Below are 13,298 nucleotides of genomic sequence, written 5' to 3'. Positions count from 1 at the left end.
AGGTTCCCAACTGGAGTGGTCACGGAGCTATAGTATCCGCGTAATTGAAATTGCCCTTGTGATCAGATATGGGAATAGGAAGCTAATGAGTGGATGATAGATTTTTAACTCTGCCTTCTCCCAGGCATACAGATAAACTACAGACTTCGTTAGTGTTTGTTTTCAGTAGACTGGCATTAAAGCCTCCTGTCTCCAACATTTGAAAGCCTGGAGACAGGCATCCCAGGGTATAAGCTTTCCAGCTGGACCACCTTTAACTAGCTTACAAAAAGACCCTTACACAAATACTTTTCATTTGTGAGTTAAAACAGGGTTTTTGACATCTAATAAAGCTTCTTTTGTAAGAAGTTTCTTTTATATTGTAACAGTTGGTGTTGTTAGACTGACTATGTGTTTTATGAATTGATCAATGAGCCATACATTTTTGCTAGGATGTATATTTTAATAACTACAAAAAAAGAATTTTAAAAACTATGAAGGGTCTGTCTTTAAACCACCTAATAGAGGAATTTAAAAGCGAAGGTTGCAGTTGCTAGATTTTGCCTTGGCTACCTTCAGATTCCCACAGTACCTGTACATAATGAACTGTGCATGCTTTTACATTCTCTAAGGGCTTAACTTCTTGGGCACTGTACGACTATAAGAACACAGTAATAGCCATAACTGGATTTCCTTGGTTCTCCTGTTTTAAAATCTGAGCCTTAATGTAGTTTTAATATATCCTTTTTGTATTAATTTAATTTTCTTTATTAGTAACCTAATAAAGAAGACTTTAAAATGAGTATCTTTTGCTCTTCTCTTAATGCGTTTTAAAAAATAGTCCAAATTTAATTGATATTGTATTGAGTTTTTCAGGGTTATTTTAGGCCTGACTTGATAACAGTGCATTGTTTTGGTGCCTCCATTAATGTTGTATTAAACCAATGGTCTTTTAAATTGATTACTATGTCAGCGAATCATACCTTCTGATTTTCTGTGATCATCAAGCGGTTAAGTCTTTGCCGTTACTGTCAGTTATATCAACCAAATTTTAAGTGATTTTTTTTTTTTTTTTACTCTGTATCACTATATTCAACGTCCCAGATAATAACAATATTTTGTATTTTCACCACTGTTTATGATATTCTCAGAATGCAATAAATCAGGGACTTGGGTAATAAAATGTTTCTGGAAAATTCATTACAATGTCAATCTTTCATTATGCACAATCCTGCTGCGGTGAATGTGATTGTGAAAATTACTTATTACATGTGGAAGTTAGCGTAAAGGGCAGTGCCCATGTCAGAAGTACAGACAACAACATTCTGAAATTGAGTAAAAAAAAAGAAAAAAGGAATTGAGTAACTCGGCTGTTTCTATTTGCATAAGGAAGATATTTTTGAGAGTCCTTGCCAGTTTTGTAACAAAGAGACCAATAATCATTACTGAAAACTTTGTAAATTATTTTAGATTTTTAAGGAACACAATACTGTTCCTTCATTTTCTGTCATTCAGATTGATATCATTGTGAAAATGTTTTGTAACCAAACTCTTAATTTTTATGCTGTTTGCCCTGCTTCAAAGTTAAAAAGCCGAGTTATAAAACTCTCAATTACGAGTATTGGTATCAACTCTAGACTTAAAGGAGAGGTATTGATTGTCACTAACCTCTGTTGTCTTAATGAGTAAAATAATGTCATTCATGACATAGATTGATAACAGGCCTATAGCCAGAACTTACTGTGCTAATGGATTTCCTTTATTTACACTTTTAAAAAATTCAAACTGTGGTTTTGAACCCCAATTCTCAGATATTAATTATAGATTATTTAATTGTATTAGGGAATTGTCATGTTATATTTACTTTTGGATAAACCTGCATTAGATGCATATAATTCAGTAAGTTTTTAAAAATGTTAATTTGTCCTTGTTTAGAAGTTAAGCACCTTATCAAGATACTAATTTAAGTTTTAAAATCTTGTTTTATAACTTTGTAACTCGAGAGTACTGGATGCTGTAGTGATGTCTCTCACATATGTGAAGATGAACAATAAAATTGTTTATTTACAAGTAATGGCTCTAATTACTTTTCTGGCAACACCTTTTATGATAAGTCTAGGAATCCTTTCCATTTATGGAGTACTTTTTCAAATGATTATAAGCTGCACTTATACACATGTGTAATGAGTAAATTCAAGAATAGAAATGATGACTACTGAATGAATGGAACACTTGACATCAGCCCTTTTATGTGGTATGTCCAGCATGCCATCTGTAGGGCATCCAAAGATGCCCTACGTAATACCAACTGTACACCTAAATTTGAGTGCCTTGTATTTTAGTGGGAGCAGAAGGCTGTTTGGTCCCCAGACAGTGATCTTTCATATTCCAGAGAACTGCAGACTGCTGACCTGATGGTCATCCCTCACAAAAGAAAAGGAAGTAAAAAGGTTTCCTGGGAACAAACCATATTGTTCATAGTGCTAGCAATTCGATTCTATTTGATAGAAGCCTACCTTAGTATAGATTTTTTAAAAAGTGTATCTCCTATTTTGCTCTCAGATACGTGTGTCAGAAACAGATAGAGCATAGGCATTCCCACACCATAGATTGTAAATCCATCCAATGTGGCTATTCTCTGTTGTCTTTGGACACATTCACATTTATTTCTACATAGGTAGGAAATTTTACTGCCAAATGAATAAAGATATCCTTTATGAAAGAACTGACAAAGTTCTAATTTTTTTTTAAAAGTATCAGTTGGCAGGAGGAAGGTAAAAATTCTCATCTAAGAATGCGACGTATTTTGTTTTTAAATCCAATGTTTTTAACTTACACTTGGTTTTACTCCTTGGTTTTTTTTTTTGTTGTTGCTTGTTTTGTATTGTTTTTTAGTCTTTTAACTCTGTATTGCTGGTGGCTTTGATTTCATGATGCACTATGCTTATGAAACTCTAGCTTTCAGCACTAAAATGAGTTAAAGATAATGTTTCGTTAATTTGGTCATTGTTTTCCTGTTGAGATCTTTCTTTAAAGGGACACTGTCTACTTAGACCTCTGCATTCAATTTGATAGAGATTGTTTTATAAGAAAACATCTAAAAGTCAGAAGCTTTTAAATGTATTCTTCTACTGCCCTAAAAAAAGAAAATGCTTTTTATTTACCTAATTGTTATTAAGGTAGTTAGTAATTACGGTTTCAAATGAGATGTATTTCATGTAATACTGTGAAAATAATTTGTCCACCAAGATAACATTTTATATTCTGAGAATATTATGAATAATATATTTTTACAAATTAAAACTTAGACTAAAAGTCGACAGCATCCCTTTAAAGATAGCCTATTCAACTTTTAGTTAATAATTTGTGGGGTTCTTTTTGGTTTTTCATTTGTAATAGAAATGTTATATGTTGCTTAACAATGTTTTTGGATACTAAAGTTGCTTAACAATCAAAATAGAATACAAGAACAAAAAATGAAGAAACCAAAATAAAAATATCAATTTTTTATTATTTATTCAGGCGATTTCACCTAAACCTCAAAGTCAGAAAAAAAATGAAGCTGACATTAGCAGTTCTGCCAACACTCAGAAACCTGCACTGTTATCCTCAACTTTGTCTTCAGGGAAGGCTCGCAGCAAGAAATGCAAACATGAATCTGGAGATTCTTCTGGGTGTATAAAACCCCCTAAATCACCACTTTCCCCAGAATTAATACAAGTCGAGGATTTGACGCTTGTATCTCAGCTTTCTTCTTCAGTGATAAATAAAACTAGTGAGCACAGATTTTTAAAAAATAGTTACTTATCCTATAAGCTACATTAAAAACAGTTTGATTGTAGTTATATTGTATTTTTATGAAGTTGGTTTTTAAAAATTCAAACTTAAGTGGATATGATAGGGAAGGCTTAAAACTATTTCAAGGGCAAAAAGCATATACATTTCTGATTTATTGTACAGAGACTGTACTGGTTGAGAAGACTTACCATTTAATAATGCAAATTTTTACTGTAGTTTGACTATCCTCAATTAATAATCCAAGCACAATGAGAGGCCTGATTCATTACAAAAAACCAAAACAAAGAGAGATAAAAAAGACTCACATTGGATATTTTTTCCTCAACTCCTAAGACTATTCTTATGGATAGATCTAGTTATTGTCCCCAGTTGTCTGTATCCCTCTGCGGTACATTTTATTCATTTTTGTTCTGGGATTTGGAGTGCAGATTTCAATTTATTCTTACTAATGAAGGAAGAAGAATGCTTCCTTGATCATATTTTTAAAGATTTTATGGTTTCAGTACAACTAATCTCAGGGTAGTTAACTTATTAGTCTTTTTAAAAATAGCCTTCCAGTATGGGTCTGGATATATAAAAAGAAGATGACCCAGTGTTTCTCCTGTTTAGTATTCCAAGTTAGAGACAAGTGAAAAACGGTTATTGTGGGAAGGCGCTGGATAAAAAGACCCTTTCCTTTGGCAATTCATACAAGTGAATTAGTATCCTGATGAGTAAATGAGTAAGACACACTTTCTTATGAACCCTTCCATATCGTATCTTCCACAGTGAAAAATGTTGGCATTGAGAAGATTTTATGAGTCCAATATAGTTAGTTGCCTCCGCTTCCATTCAGTTGCCATATTTTCTACCAAACCATATTTTTGAAATTTTGAGCAGGCTTTGGTACTTTTTTTGTTTTGGTTTTGTTCTTTTTAATAAATGGGTAGAAAGAATGGAACAGAAAAACTCAGTTGTTTCCTCATAAAGCTTATTTCATTTTGGCATTTATCATGAAACGATGGCAGTAAGTAGGCACCACAATGTCACGTGACATTGATAAGTATTTTATTTTGAAATTGTTTTGTATTTTGGTATTATGGCCACAATGTTACAGCAATTGAATTTTATTCTTTTCATTTTTCTTTTCAATTACCACCATGTCTTTTTTATTTTGATTTTTGTAAAATTACTTTTAAATACCCAAAGCATCAGCCTCTTAAGACCATTCTTATTTCCTCCTTCTAAGTTAACATGAATATATTGGCCTGTATAATCCTGCCTATTCTAAATTCTTCCAACACGTTTACATGCCACGTAGAAGAAAACTTAAAAGGCTAAAAAACAAACAAATTTCCAGGCTTGTGTTATATAGCTAGAAGATGTTTAATCGGCCCACCACGTTAGTTATTAAAAAAAAAAAAAAATACATGAGGGCAAGAATAGTGTTATATTCTTTTAAAGTCCTCAATATTTGCCTGTAATAAGTAATTAAATGTTGTTTGTGTTCAATTTTTTTTAATGAATCAGGCCCAAACTTACTTTTCTAAAAATCCATTTGTGGGAATGAGGGTGGGATAAACTTATCTACGTTAGTTTTATTTTGGCAAGTAAAGCACTAACTCTACAATGCATGTCAGATCTTTGTCACCTATGCCCCCTGCCTTTTTTTCCCTTAGAGTTTCTAGATTTGTAATGTAGCAAACGAAATATATATATATATATTTAATTTTTTAAAAAATCTCAGCTATACAGAGACTATTTTCCCAAAGGAAGAATGGCAACTAACACAATGATCTGCAATTAGAGAAATAACTGTAGTCTGTCACTTGGGAAACTACCTAAATCAATGTTTCATGTTATTTTCTTTTGGTTCTAGTAGGTTTTAGATTTTAGAAGTGTGGATTAACTTTTTGTGAATGTGAGGGCACAGTTTTTTGCCTTTGATTACTTTTGGAACATGCCGTTCCTTGTGGATACCTTACAACATCAGAGGGCAGAGTTTGAATCATTTTTCCCATTTATCTCCTTAAATATTATAAGATGATCCTGGCATGTATCTGCTTCGTGAACATTGAAGATCTTTTTCTAGGTTCTCCACAGCCTGTGAACCCCCCTAGACCTTTCAAGCATAGTGAGCGGAGAAGAAGATCTCAACGTTTAGCCACCTTGCCCATGCCTGATGATTCCGTAGAAAAGGTTTCTCCTCCCTCTCCAGCTACTGATGGGAAAGTATTCTCCATCAGTTCTCAAAATCCGCAAGAGTCTTCAGTGCCAGAGGGTAATGTATATTAATTTCCTATAGAACCAAATATGAAAGAGATAAAGATGATGAAAACATTAAGAAATTTTCTTCTTTTTCCTTCATGCATCTTATGGACTTAGAAACACTTCATTTACTCTACAGATATTTATTGAGTGCCTTTTGTTGTGCCAGGCACTGTTTAACTTAGATAGCGTTTTAATCCACATTGATATTAACTGAGCCAGTTTATCTGTGCTAATAATATTCTATTACATTCTTTATTTTGTATAGTGCCTGATGTTACACATTTGTCACTTGAGAAGCTGGGGCCTTGTCTCCCTCTTGACTTAAGTTGTGGTTCAGAAGTATCAGCACCGCTAGCCCCAGATCCCGCTTACCATAATGAATGTCCCAGGGCAGAAAAGGAAGACACACAGATGCTTACAAATCCTTCTTCCAAAGCAATAGCTGATGGAAGAGGAGCTCCAACAGCATCAGGTAAAAAAGATTGATTTTACAAGTAGCTAGGCTTGCAGTTAGAAGGTATAGACGTTTTGATGTTTAATTACATTATCTTAATATGTAATTCATCTTTATAGATACTTTTATGTAACCTCTGTGGGAGATGGGGTTCCTCTGTCAAAAGTTCTTTTGTGAGACCATTTACCATCACCTTCCCTGGACTGATTGCCCATTTTGTCACTTTAATTGACTTCCTTCTCCTTGCTTCTTTCTTGAATTCAAGTTTCTACTAAAAAATAGGAATTGCTAGAGCTAAAAATAATTACAGAAGTTCTTGGTTTTATTTTTTTTAAAGATTTTATTTATTTATTCATGAGAAACACAGAGGCAGAGACACAGGCAGAGGGAAAAGCAGGCTCCCCACAAGGAGCCCGATGCCAGACTCAATCCCAGATCCCAGGATCACACCCTGAGCCGAAGGCAGATGCTCAACCGCTGAGCCACCCAGGTGTCCCGAAGTTCTTAGTTTTAAAGCCAGAAAATATTTAATGGGATGAGAACTTAGATTTAAGGATTTAATAGAATGTAATATTTAAGAAACACATAGCTTAAATTTAACTGTTTACCTTAAATGTAATCTCATATTTCTAGGCAGAGTCTCCCAATTTTAAATATCATTTGTTATAATGTTATTTTGGGAGTCTAGTGTGTAAAATCAGCCAATAACACATTTGACAGACAATTTTATGGTATTGTAATATTGTTACATTGTTTTATTTGGCAGTTTTACAGAATTTTAAGCTCGTCCAAAGAATATACATGATTTTAAAAAGGGGAATACTAATTTCAAATGTTCTTCTAGTAAATTAATTTGGAGTTAAAGTCTGCATTAAGTCAGTTCAGAGATGGGAAAAATTTAAGACTGTTTCTTGATCTGCCGTGGAGAGCATTAAGAGTGATTGTTTTAATAGCTACTTCCCTGGAGTCCCTTTATCAACTCATTAGATTAAGCATAAAGTAGAGATTGTTCTTTTCTGATGGTGGCACATACTAAAATAAAATGATTGAAGTAACTTACTTTTTAGATTATTGCCTTTGCTTTCTTTCAAAGTAAAAATGTAATATTAAATACACAGTTTTCTACAGTTTAATTTTACCAGTAAGGTTTGAGGTTACTTTGTTTCTGTGTTTTGTTTTAAAAGTGAGTACCCAACTCTGAAGATTTATAGGCTTTAAAATATTTTTCATTTCCCAAATCTGATCCATTGCCTTTTGGCTCTTTTTCTAAGCTCCTTCTGTACATAGGGTAGTTGATATTTTTTTTTTCCTTTCCCCACAAAATTTCTGAATTATCATTGACTCTCTGAGATATTTTTCCTAATGAAGGTCTTATACATTTCTTTAATTATCTGGAGTTTTTTGTGGCATTGGAAAAAATGAAAAATCTATATCCTTTGGGGAAATTATTTTTATATGAGCATTTGAAAATATTTATATTTTCTGTAAATCTTTTGTAAAGAAAATATTGTATTTATTTAAATGTGTACACACATACATATACAAATATTCTAATGGTAAGGTAACTGAAACATAGACCAATATAAACAGCTATATAATAACTGAGTGATGTTAGATTATATATCCTGAAATGTCAACGTAGTAATTGCATATGGAATGGGAATCCTTGATTCAAATGTTTTTGCTTCTAATCCGAGTATTAGCCTAATCTTTTTCCAGAATTTCTAGCATATTTGTGGACATACTGCTAATTATGACTGTGGTTCCTGATTCTCATAATAGTTAAAACTTTTTTGGGGAGAGGGAAGGCATACTATTCTTTTCCTTCTTAAGTCTTGGAAATAACTTTGAGAAACTGAGAGTAGTAAGTTAGTTTTCTGGAAAAGTGGATGGTAAGAAAGTAGATCTGTAAGATGATGAATCTGTAGATATGTTGAAGAGTGAGGGTCATCTGGTTGTGCTAACGGCTGGTAACTTCAATTGCTTAAATCAAGGAAATGCATGGTTTAAATGTTAATTACTGAAAGTCCATTTATTAGAGGGCTGAACACAGTCACAGTGTTTGAATGTGGCGTGATGGGGATTCTGATTTATTTCTATTACCCCTTTTAATTTTTTATTTTTGGAGGAAGTGGTGGAATTCAGGTCATACTCTAATTGGACATCTTTTTATTAAAACTCTGTGAGCCTGCCTGACTTGCATTGAAATTCTGAGTAGTTTACATGCTTTTCTCTCCTAACATTTTTGTTATTTGCCTTCTCTCAAATATTTTGCAGTCTTTGTTGGACTTCTGCTCCCCTTCTGAAAGTCTGAAAGTAGTCTTTCACAAAGAGTCAAAGTACCAGGTGTTTTTGTTTGTTTGTTTCTTCCTTTCTTTTTCTTCTTTCTTTCTTTCTTTTTTAAAGATTTTATTTGTTTATTCATGAGAGGCACAGAGAGAGAGAGAGAGAGAGGCAGAGGGAGAAGCAGGCTCCATGCAAGGAGCCCGACGTGGGACTCGATCCCAGGTCTCCAGGATTACACCCCGGGCTGAAGGCGGCGCTAAACTGCTGAGCTACTGGGGCTGCCCCCTTTCTTTTTTAATATATGCTGTTTGGTTGGTTAGTTGGTTGGTTGGTTGGTTGGTTGGTTAGTTTCCATCTTTGTTATAAAGTAAATTTTGTTACCTTTGAATTTCTAAACATCCGTAGAAAGCATTATACTAGAACTTGTATCAAAGACATTTTCTGGGGTATTTTTGTCAAATTGAAACTCTAGGGGTGTTTAGAATGGTGAGGTTGTTAGTCATGAGCTGTGAAATAGTTTAACAGACTTAGATTTTTATTTTTTGTGTGTTGAAGAGATGTGCACACAGCTGAGTATAAAAGTCATGGTAGGGGATTGATGAGATTATCCAAATTATATACCTGTTAAAGGTATTTAGGTTAAATACCTAAATAGGTAGGTTTAATAGGTTAAAACTTTACTTTTAATTGTAGAGATAACGAGCTCATACTAATCCTTCTACATTCTTTCACTGGGAAGCATGGCAACATGGTAACTAATTGAGGTGAAGATTGGCCCACCCCCCAAAAAATTCACTGGTATCCTTGTAAAAATTGATGCTTTTGTTTTCATTTTATTATTAGAGTGCTTTATCTAATAGAGCCAAGCAGTTTTAGGTGAGGATAGAACCTTAGTTTTGTTACTATCTGGAAATGTTAGCTCATTTTCTTACTTATCTGCTGATTGTATGTGTAACAAATACTGAATTCCTCTAACCTCTTTAAGGTGTTAAAAGATATGGAAGCTCAAGCGCAGTGTATGGAAGGGTGAGCCAGTAATAATCACAGAAGCTCTGACTTGTGGACCGCTTGCCTGTGCTGTGTCACTGTGCTGGAACTTTAAATAGATGGGTTTTAGTCCAGTGTCTTACCTTAACTTTGCATTTCCTTTTTTAAAAGGCTTTTTGTTTTTAAGTTTTTCAATTTTTTTTTTCCCCAGAATTTTGCAAATCAAAACTACAACCAGGGACTCCGTAATCTACTTCCACCCCCACACCAAATGTTCATGGCTCCTACAGAGCCTGGGGTTTCCATGGAGAGTCTCAGGGATAGCCTCGTTTTTAGCCAGAGGAATTACAGATATTTTGCAGACTGGAAAGGGCTTGAGAAACCCCCTGCATTGCTGGGTTTTATGCTGTATGCAAGCAGATGCGGCTCAGAGATCTACCTCTCTTTAAATAGCTCTGTTTGTTTTTGTTCATTTTTTTTTTGTTTTTGTATTATTTATTGGACTATCTTATATTTTGTTTGAAGAAAATGTTCTGATGGTAAAATTTAAAAATTACTATTCAATAAACTGATAGCCTCATTCTTTGGTTCCCAAATTCTAACACATGGCGAAATAAGTATAAGATAGTGAACTTCTCATAAAACTATTTTTTTCTCTTGTTGAATTCTCAAAAAGATCTATGTTATTTTTCTATTTAGATATTTTTTATTTAGAAGTCCTGCCATCACTGCAGAGATGAGTATTTATTTTAATAAACTTAACAAAATGTTCACAACCCTTTGTCAGTCTCTCAATTTCACTTCTGACGTTTATCAGTTAAGAAATATAAAAGTTTGGGAACCACTAGAACACATGAAAACTTTATCTAGACCTAGTCGTTTCTGACTAGGTGGGAGCACTCTGGGAGTGATTGTCTCTCTTCTATTGGGCTGACCTGTGTTCTGGAGCAGTGAGCACTTCGTAGCGCTTCATATTATTTGTCCTCTAAGTACCTGAGGGATCCCACACCTGGATCCAGGGCATGAAGGCAGCCCAGTAAGGCAGTCTTCATCTGAATCACCCTGGATTCAGTGCTCCAGAGGGTTGGGGCTTCCAAGGCAAACATCACAGTCAGCAGCTGCTCCAGCGTGTCTGCTACCCTCTGAGGACTCAGAACCTCCTCTCTCATTGTCTTGTAAAGTCCTCATCATTTTCAGGAAAAAAACATCAGATATGTAGAATTTTCATGGTGTGGTAGTAGTTATTAAAGGAAGTGTTGTGTTCTTTGACAGCCTTGATAATAAGGAAGTTTAATTGTATTTCTTTGTACTGATGTTCCTTTTGTTTTTTTGTCATGAGAGTGTTTTTTCTTTTTTTTTTTTTGTCAAGGAAGCTTATCAGTATTTTTACTTAATTTGAAACTTCAATTGAACACCAATAAAAAATAAATTAAAAAAATAGAAAAAAAGAAACTTCACTTATTAGAGCCTTATTAACATTTAATTCAAATTGAGTGATATTTTTGTTTAAATTCTATAAAATATTTGAAGATGAATTAAATGCTAGCTTTTTGATTCTGTATTAGAGTGACTTAAAAATCAACAAATCTTGTGAAAGGTGGTATTAAAGCATAATGGACTGAAATTGTATTTTAAATGCACTATAATATTTTTCTTAGGTTAATCTTAGATACACCTAAGATATTAGCACTGGAAACAGTTGAATATGAGTTGAGAAGCTTGGTTAAATGTCTCTATTCCATTATGAAGTGTACTGGTTTAACTATGAGTTAATAGTACCCAAATGTCATGAAGGTTGAATATTTTTAAGGTATAAATGAGCTTTTGTATTTTACATTTAGAAAAAGACCAAAAATGGTTTGTAAAATAATTATATTTTGGCTTTTATTATTACCTAACAATCCACTCATTGTGGAGTTCAAAGGTACAAGTTTATTTTAGGCAACATAAATTAAGTATTAGTTTAAAAATCTTATACAGATTGTTGAAAACCAGTATACTTTAATATAAAGTTTAGTATTTCATGTGGATGACCTGAGTAGCATTCATGTCTTAAGTGTCTTGGAAGTGGGCACATTACGTTGGACTTACCACCAAGGTGCATTTCAACATCTGGATTGTCAAAGGCAGAATAGATCTTTACTGATTGCCCAGTACATTTGTCAAACTTTGTAAGTGTTTGCACCCATATTTGTGCGATTTCTAGAAATGGTGTAATCTTCAATTATTACCATACCACAGAGGAGAAAGTGAAAGAACGCACTTATTATTCCTCCAGCACTGGTCTAAACACTTTATGTACTTAGACTCACATAATGCTAATAATGTGAGGATAAAAAGTCATTCCTATTTGGTGAATAAGGAAACTAAACAGAAAGATTACATGAAAAAAAAAAAAAAAAAAAAGAAAAAGAAAGATTACATGATTTGCTCAAGGCCAAACAGGTACCCAGGATTTTAATGTGGATAGTCTGAAGGAATAAAAATTATCCTTAATTATCAGTCTTTTGACATAAGAAACCCCACTTCTTTGTCACTAGTTCAGGTGGTAAAGTGATGTAGGGCTTTAGGAGAAAAGAGCCTGAAGTAGGGTGTTGTGAACTCTTGTAATGTAAAACATTGTCCCATACTTTTAAAACTTTTCTGACTAAACTTACCTTTTTTTCCCCTAAAACTGCAGGAATATCGAAAACAGAAAAAAAAGTGAAATTGGAAGAAAAAAGCTCAACAGCATTTGGTATGAACAGAAAGTAATCTTTAAGCAAAAGACTAGATGGCTTGGCAGTGGGGGGACATAGTCTGTCCCTTACTTCTTATGTATTAGTGCTCTTTTAGGTGTAAGTGAGCTTCTATTTTAGTATTTATTAGTGTTACTCAGCTCCAGATACAGGATTTCTTAAACACGTAAATATCTTATGTGTATCTTTTTTGTCAAGGGAGTCTAAGGCTTTCTTTGAGAATTTTGTGTTTTTGAACATCTCTACAGTTATGGCTATTTAAAAATAAGCTACCATGTAATACTGTTGAGACTTAGGGAATGGATGATGAACTGAAATAGTGATATTTTTTTCTGACTTTCTTCTTTACCGACCTTATAGAAAGGTTACTGAGTTTTCTGCCTTTTTTTTTTTTTTTTTTTTTGTCTTCTGTGCTATAATGATGAAAAGTTTTGCAATAATTGATGACAGTCTTAAATATTCCATAGACTAGCTAACTGGAGCTTGGGTCCCTGAATATGGTTAAATATGTTTGATAAATTGTAGGCTACATCATCCTGAGTTGGAGCAGTAGTTACTATATGTGATAAACCAATTTTAAGTAAAGTACCCAAGGATACTGCTTTCACACCCATTCGTTTTCTTTAAAGTCATATGACTGGAAAAAAGGTATTTTAAAATTTTGGAAAAAATTAGTCTGATGAAATAAGTTTTTGCTTTGTGTTATTAGCCTTCATAATTGTACACACTGGGAAGGATTGGCAGACTGAAGGAATTATTTATGGATTGGTTTAATTTTTTATTTTTCCAAAGGAAAAAATTTCATT

The 13,298-nt window shown here is 33.5% G+C and overlaps 1 protein-coding gene across 8 annotated transcripts in view; it reads left to right on the top strand.

Moving 5' to 3' along the window:
* The window catches only part of PHF20L1 (PHD finger protein 20 like 1), a 78,112-nt gene that overhangs the window by 34,735 nt on the left and 30,079 nt on the right, over positions 1-13,298 (top strand). For all 8 annotated transcript variants that reach the window (XM_072733904.1, XM_072733903.1, XM_072733902.1 and 5 more), the window contains 4 exons: positions 3,502-3,754; positions 5,849-6,037; positions 6,293-6,499; positions 12,435-12,491. In XM_072733904.1, coding sequence (XP_072590005.1) covers positions 3,502-3,754; positions 5,849-6,037; positions 6,293-6,499; positions 12,435-12,491 — 706 coding nt within the window. The remainder of the gene's footprint in view (positions 1-3,501; positions 3,755-5,848; positions 6,038-6,292; positions 6,500-12,434; positions 12,492-13,298) is intronic.

Source organism: Vulpes vulpes, chromosome 13, assembly GCF_048418805.1.
Source record: "Vulpes vulpes isolate BD-2025 chromosome 13, VulVul3, whole genome shotgun sequence".
NCBI lineage: Eukaryota > Metazoa > Chordata > Mammalia > Carnivora > Canidae > Vulpes > Vulpes vulpes.
Note: the sequence above shows the minus strand (reverse complement) of the source record. Positions and strands in the feature narration are given on the sequence as shown.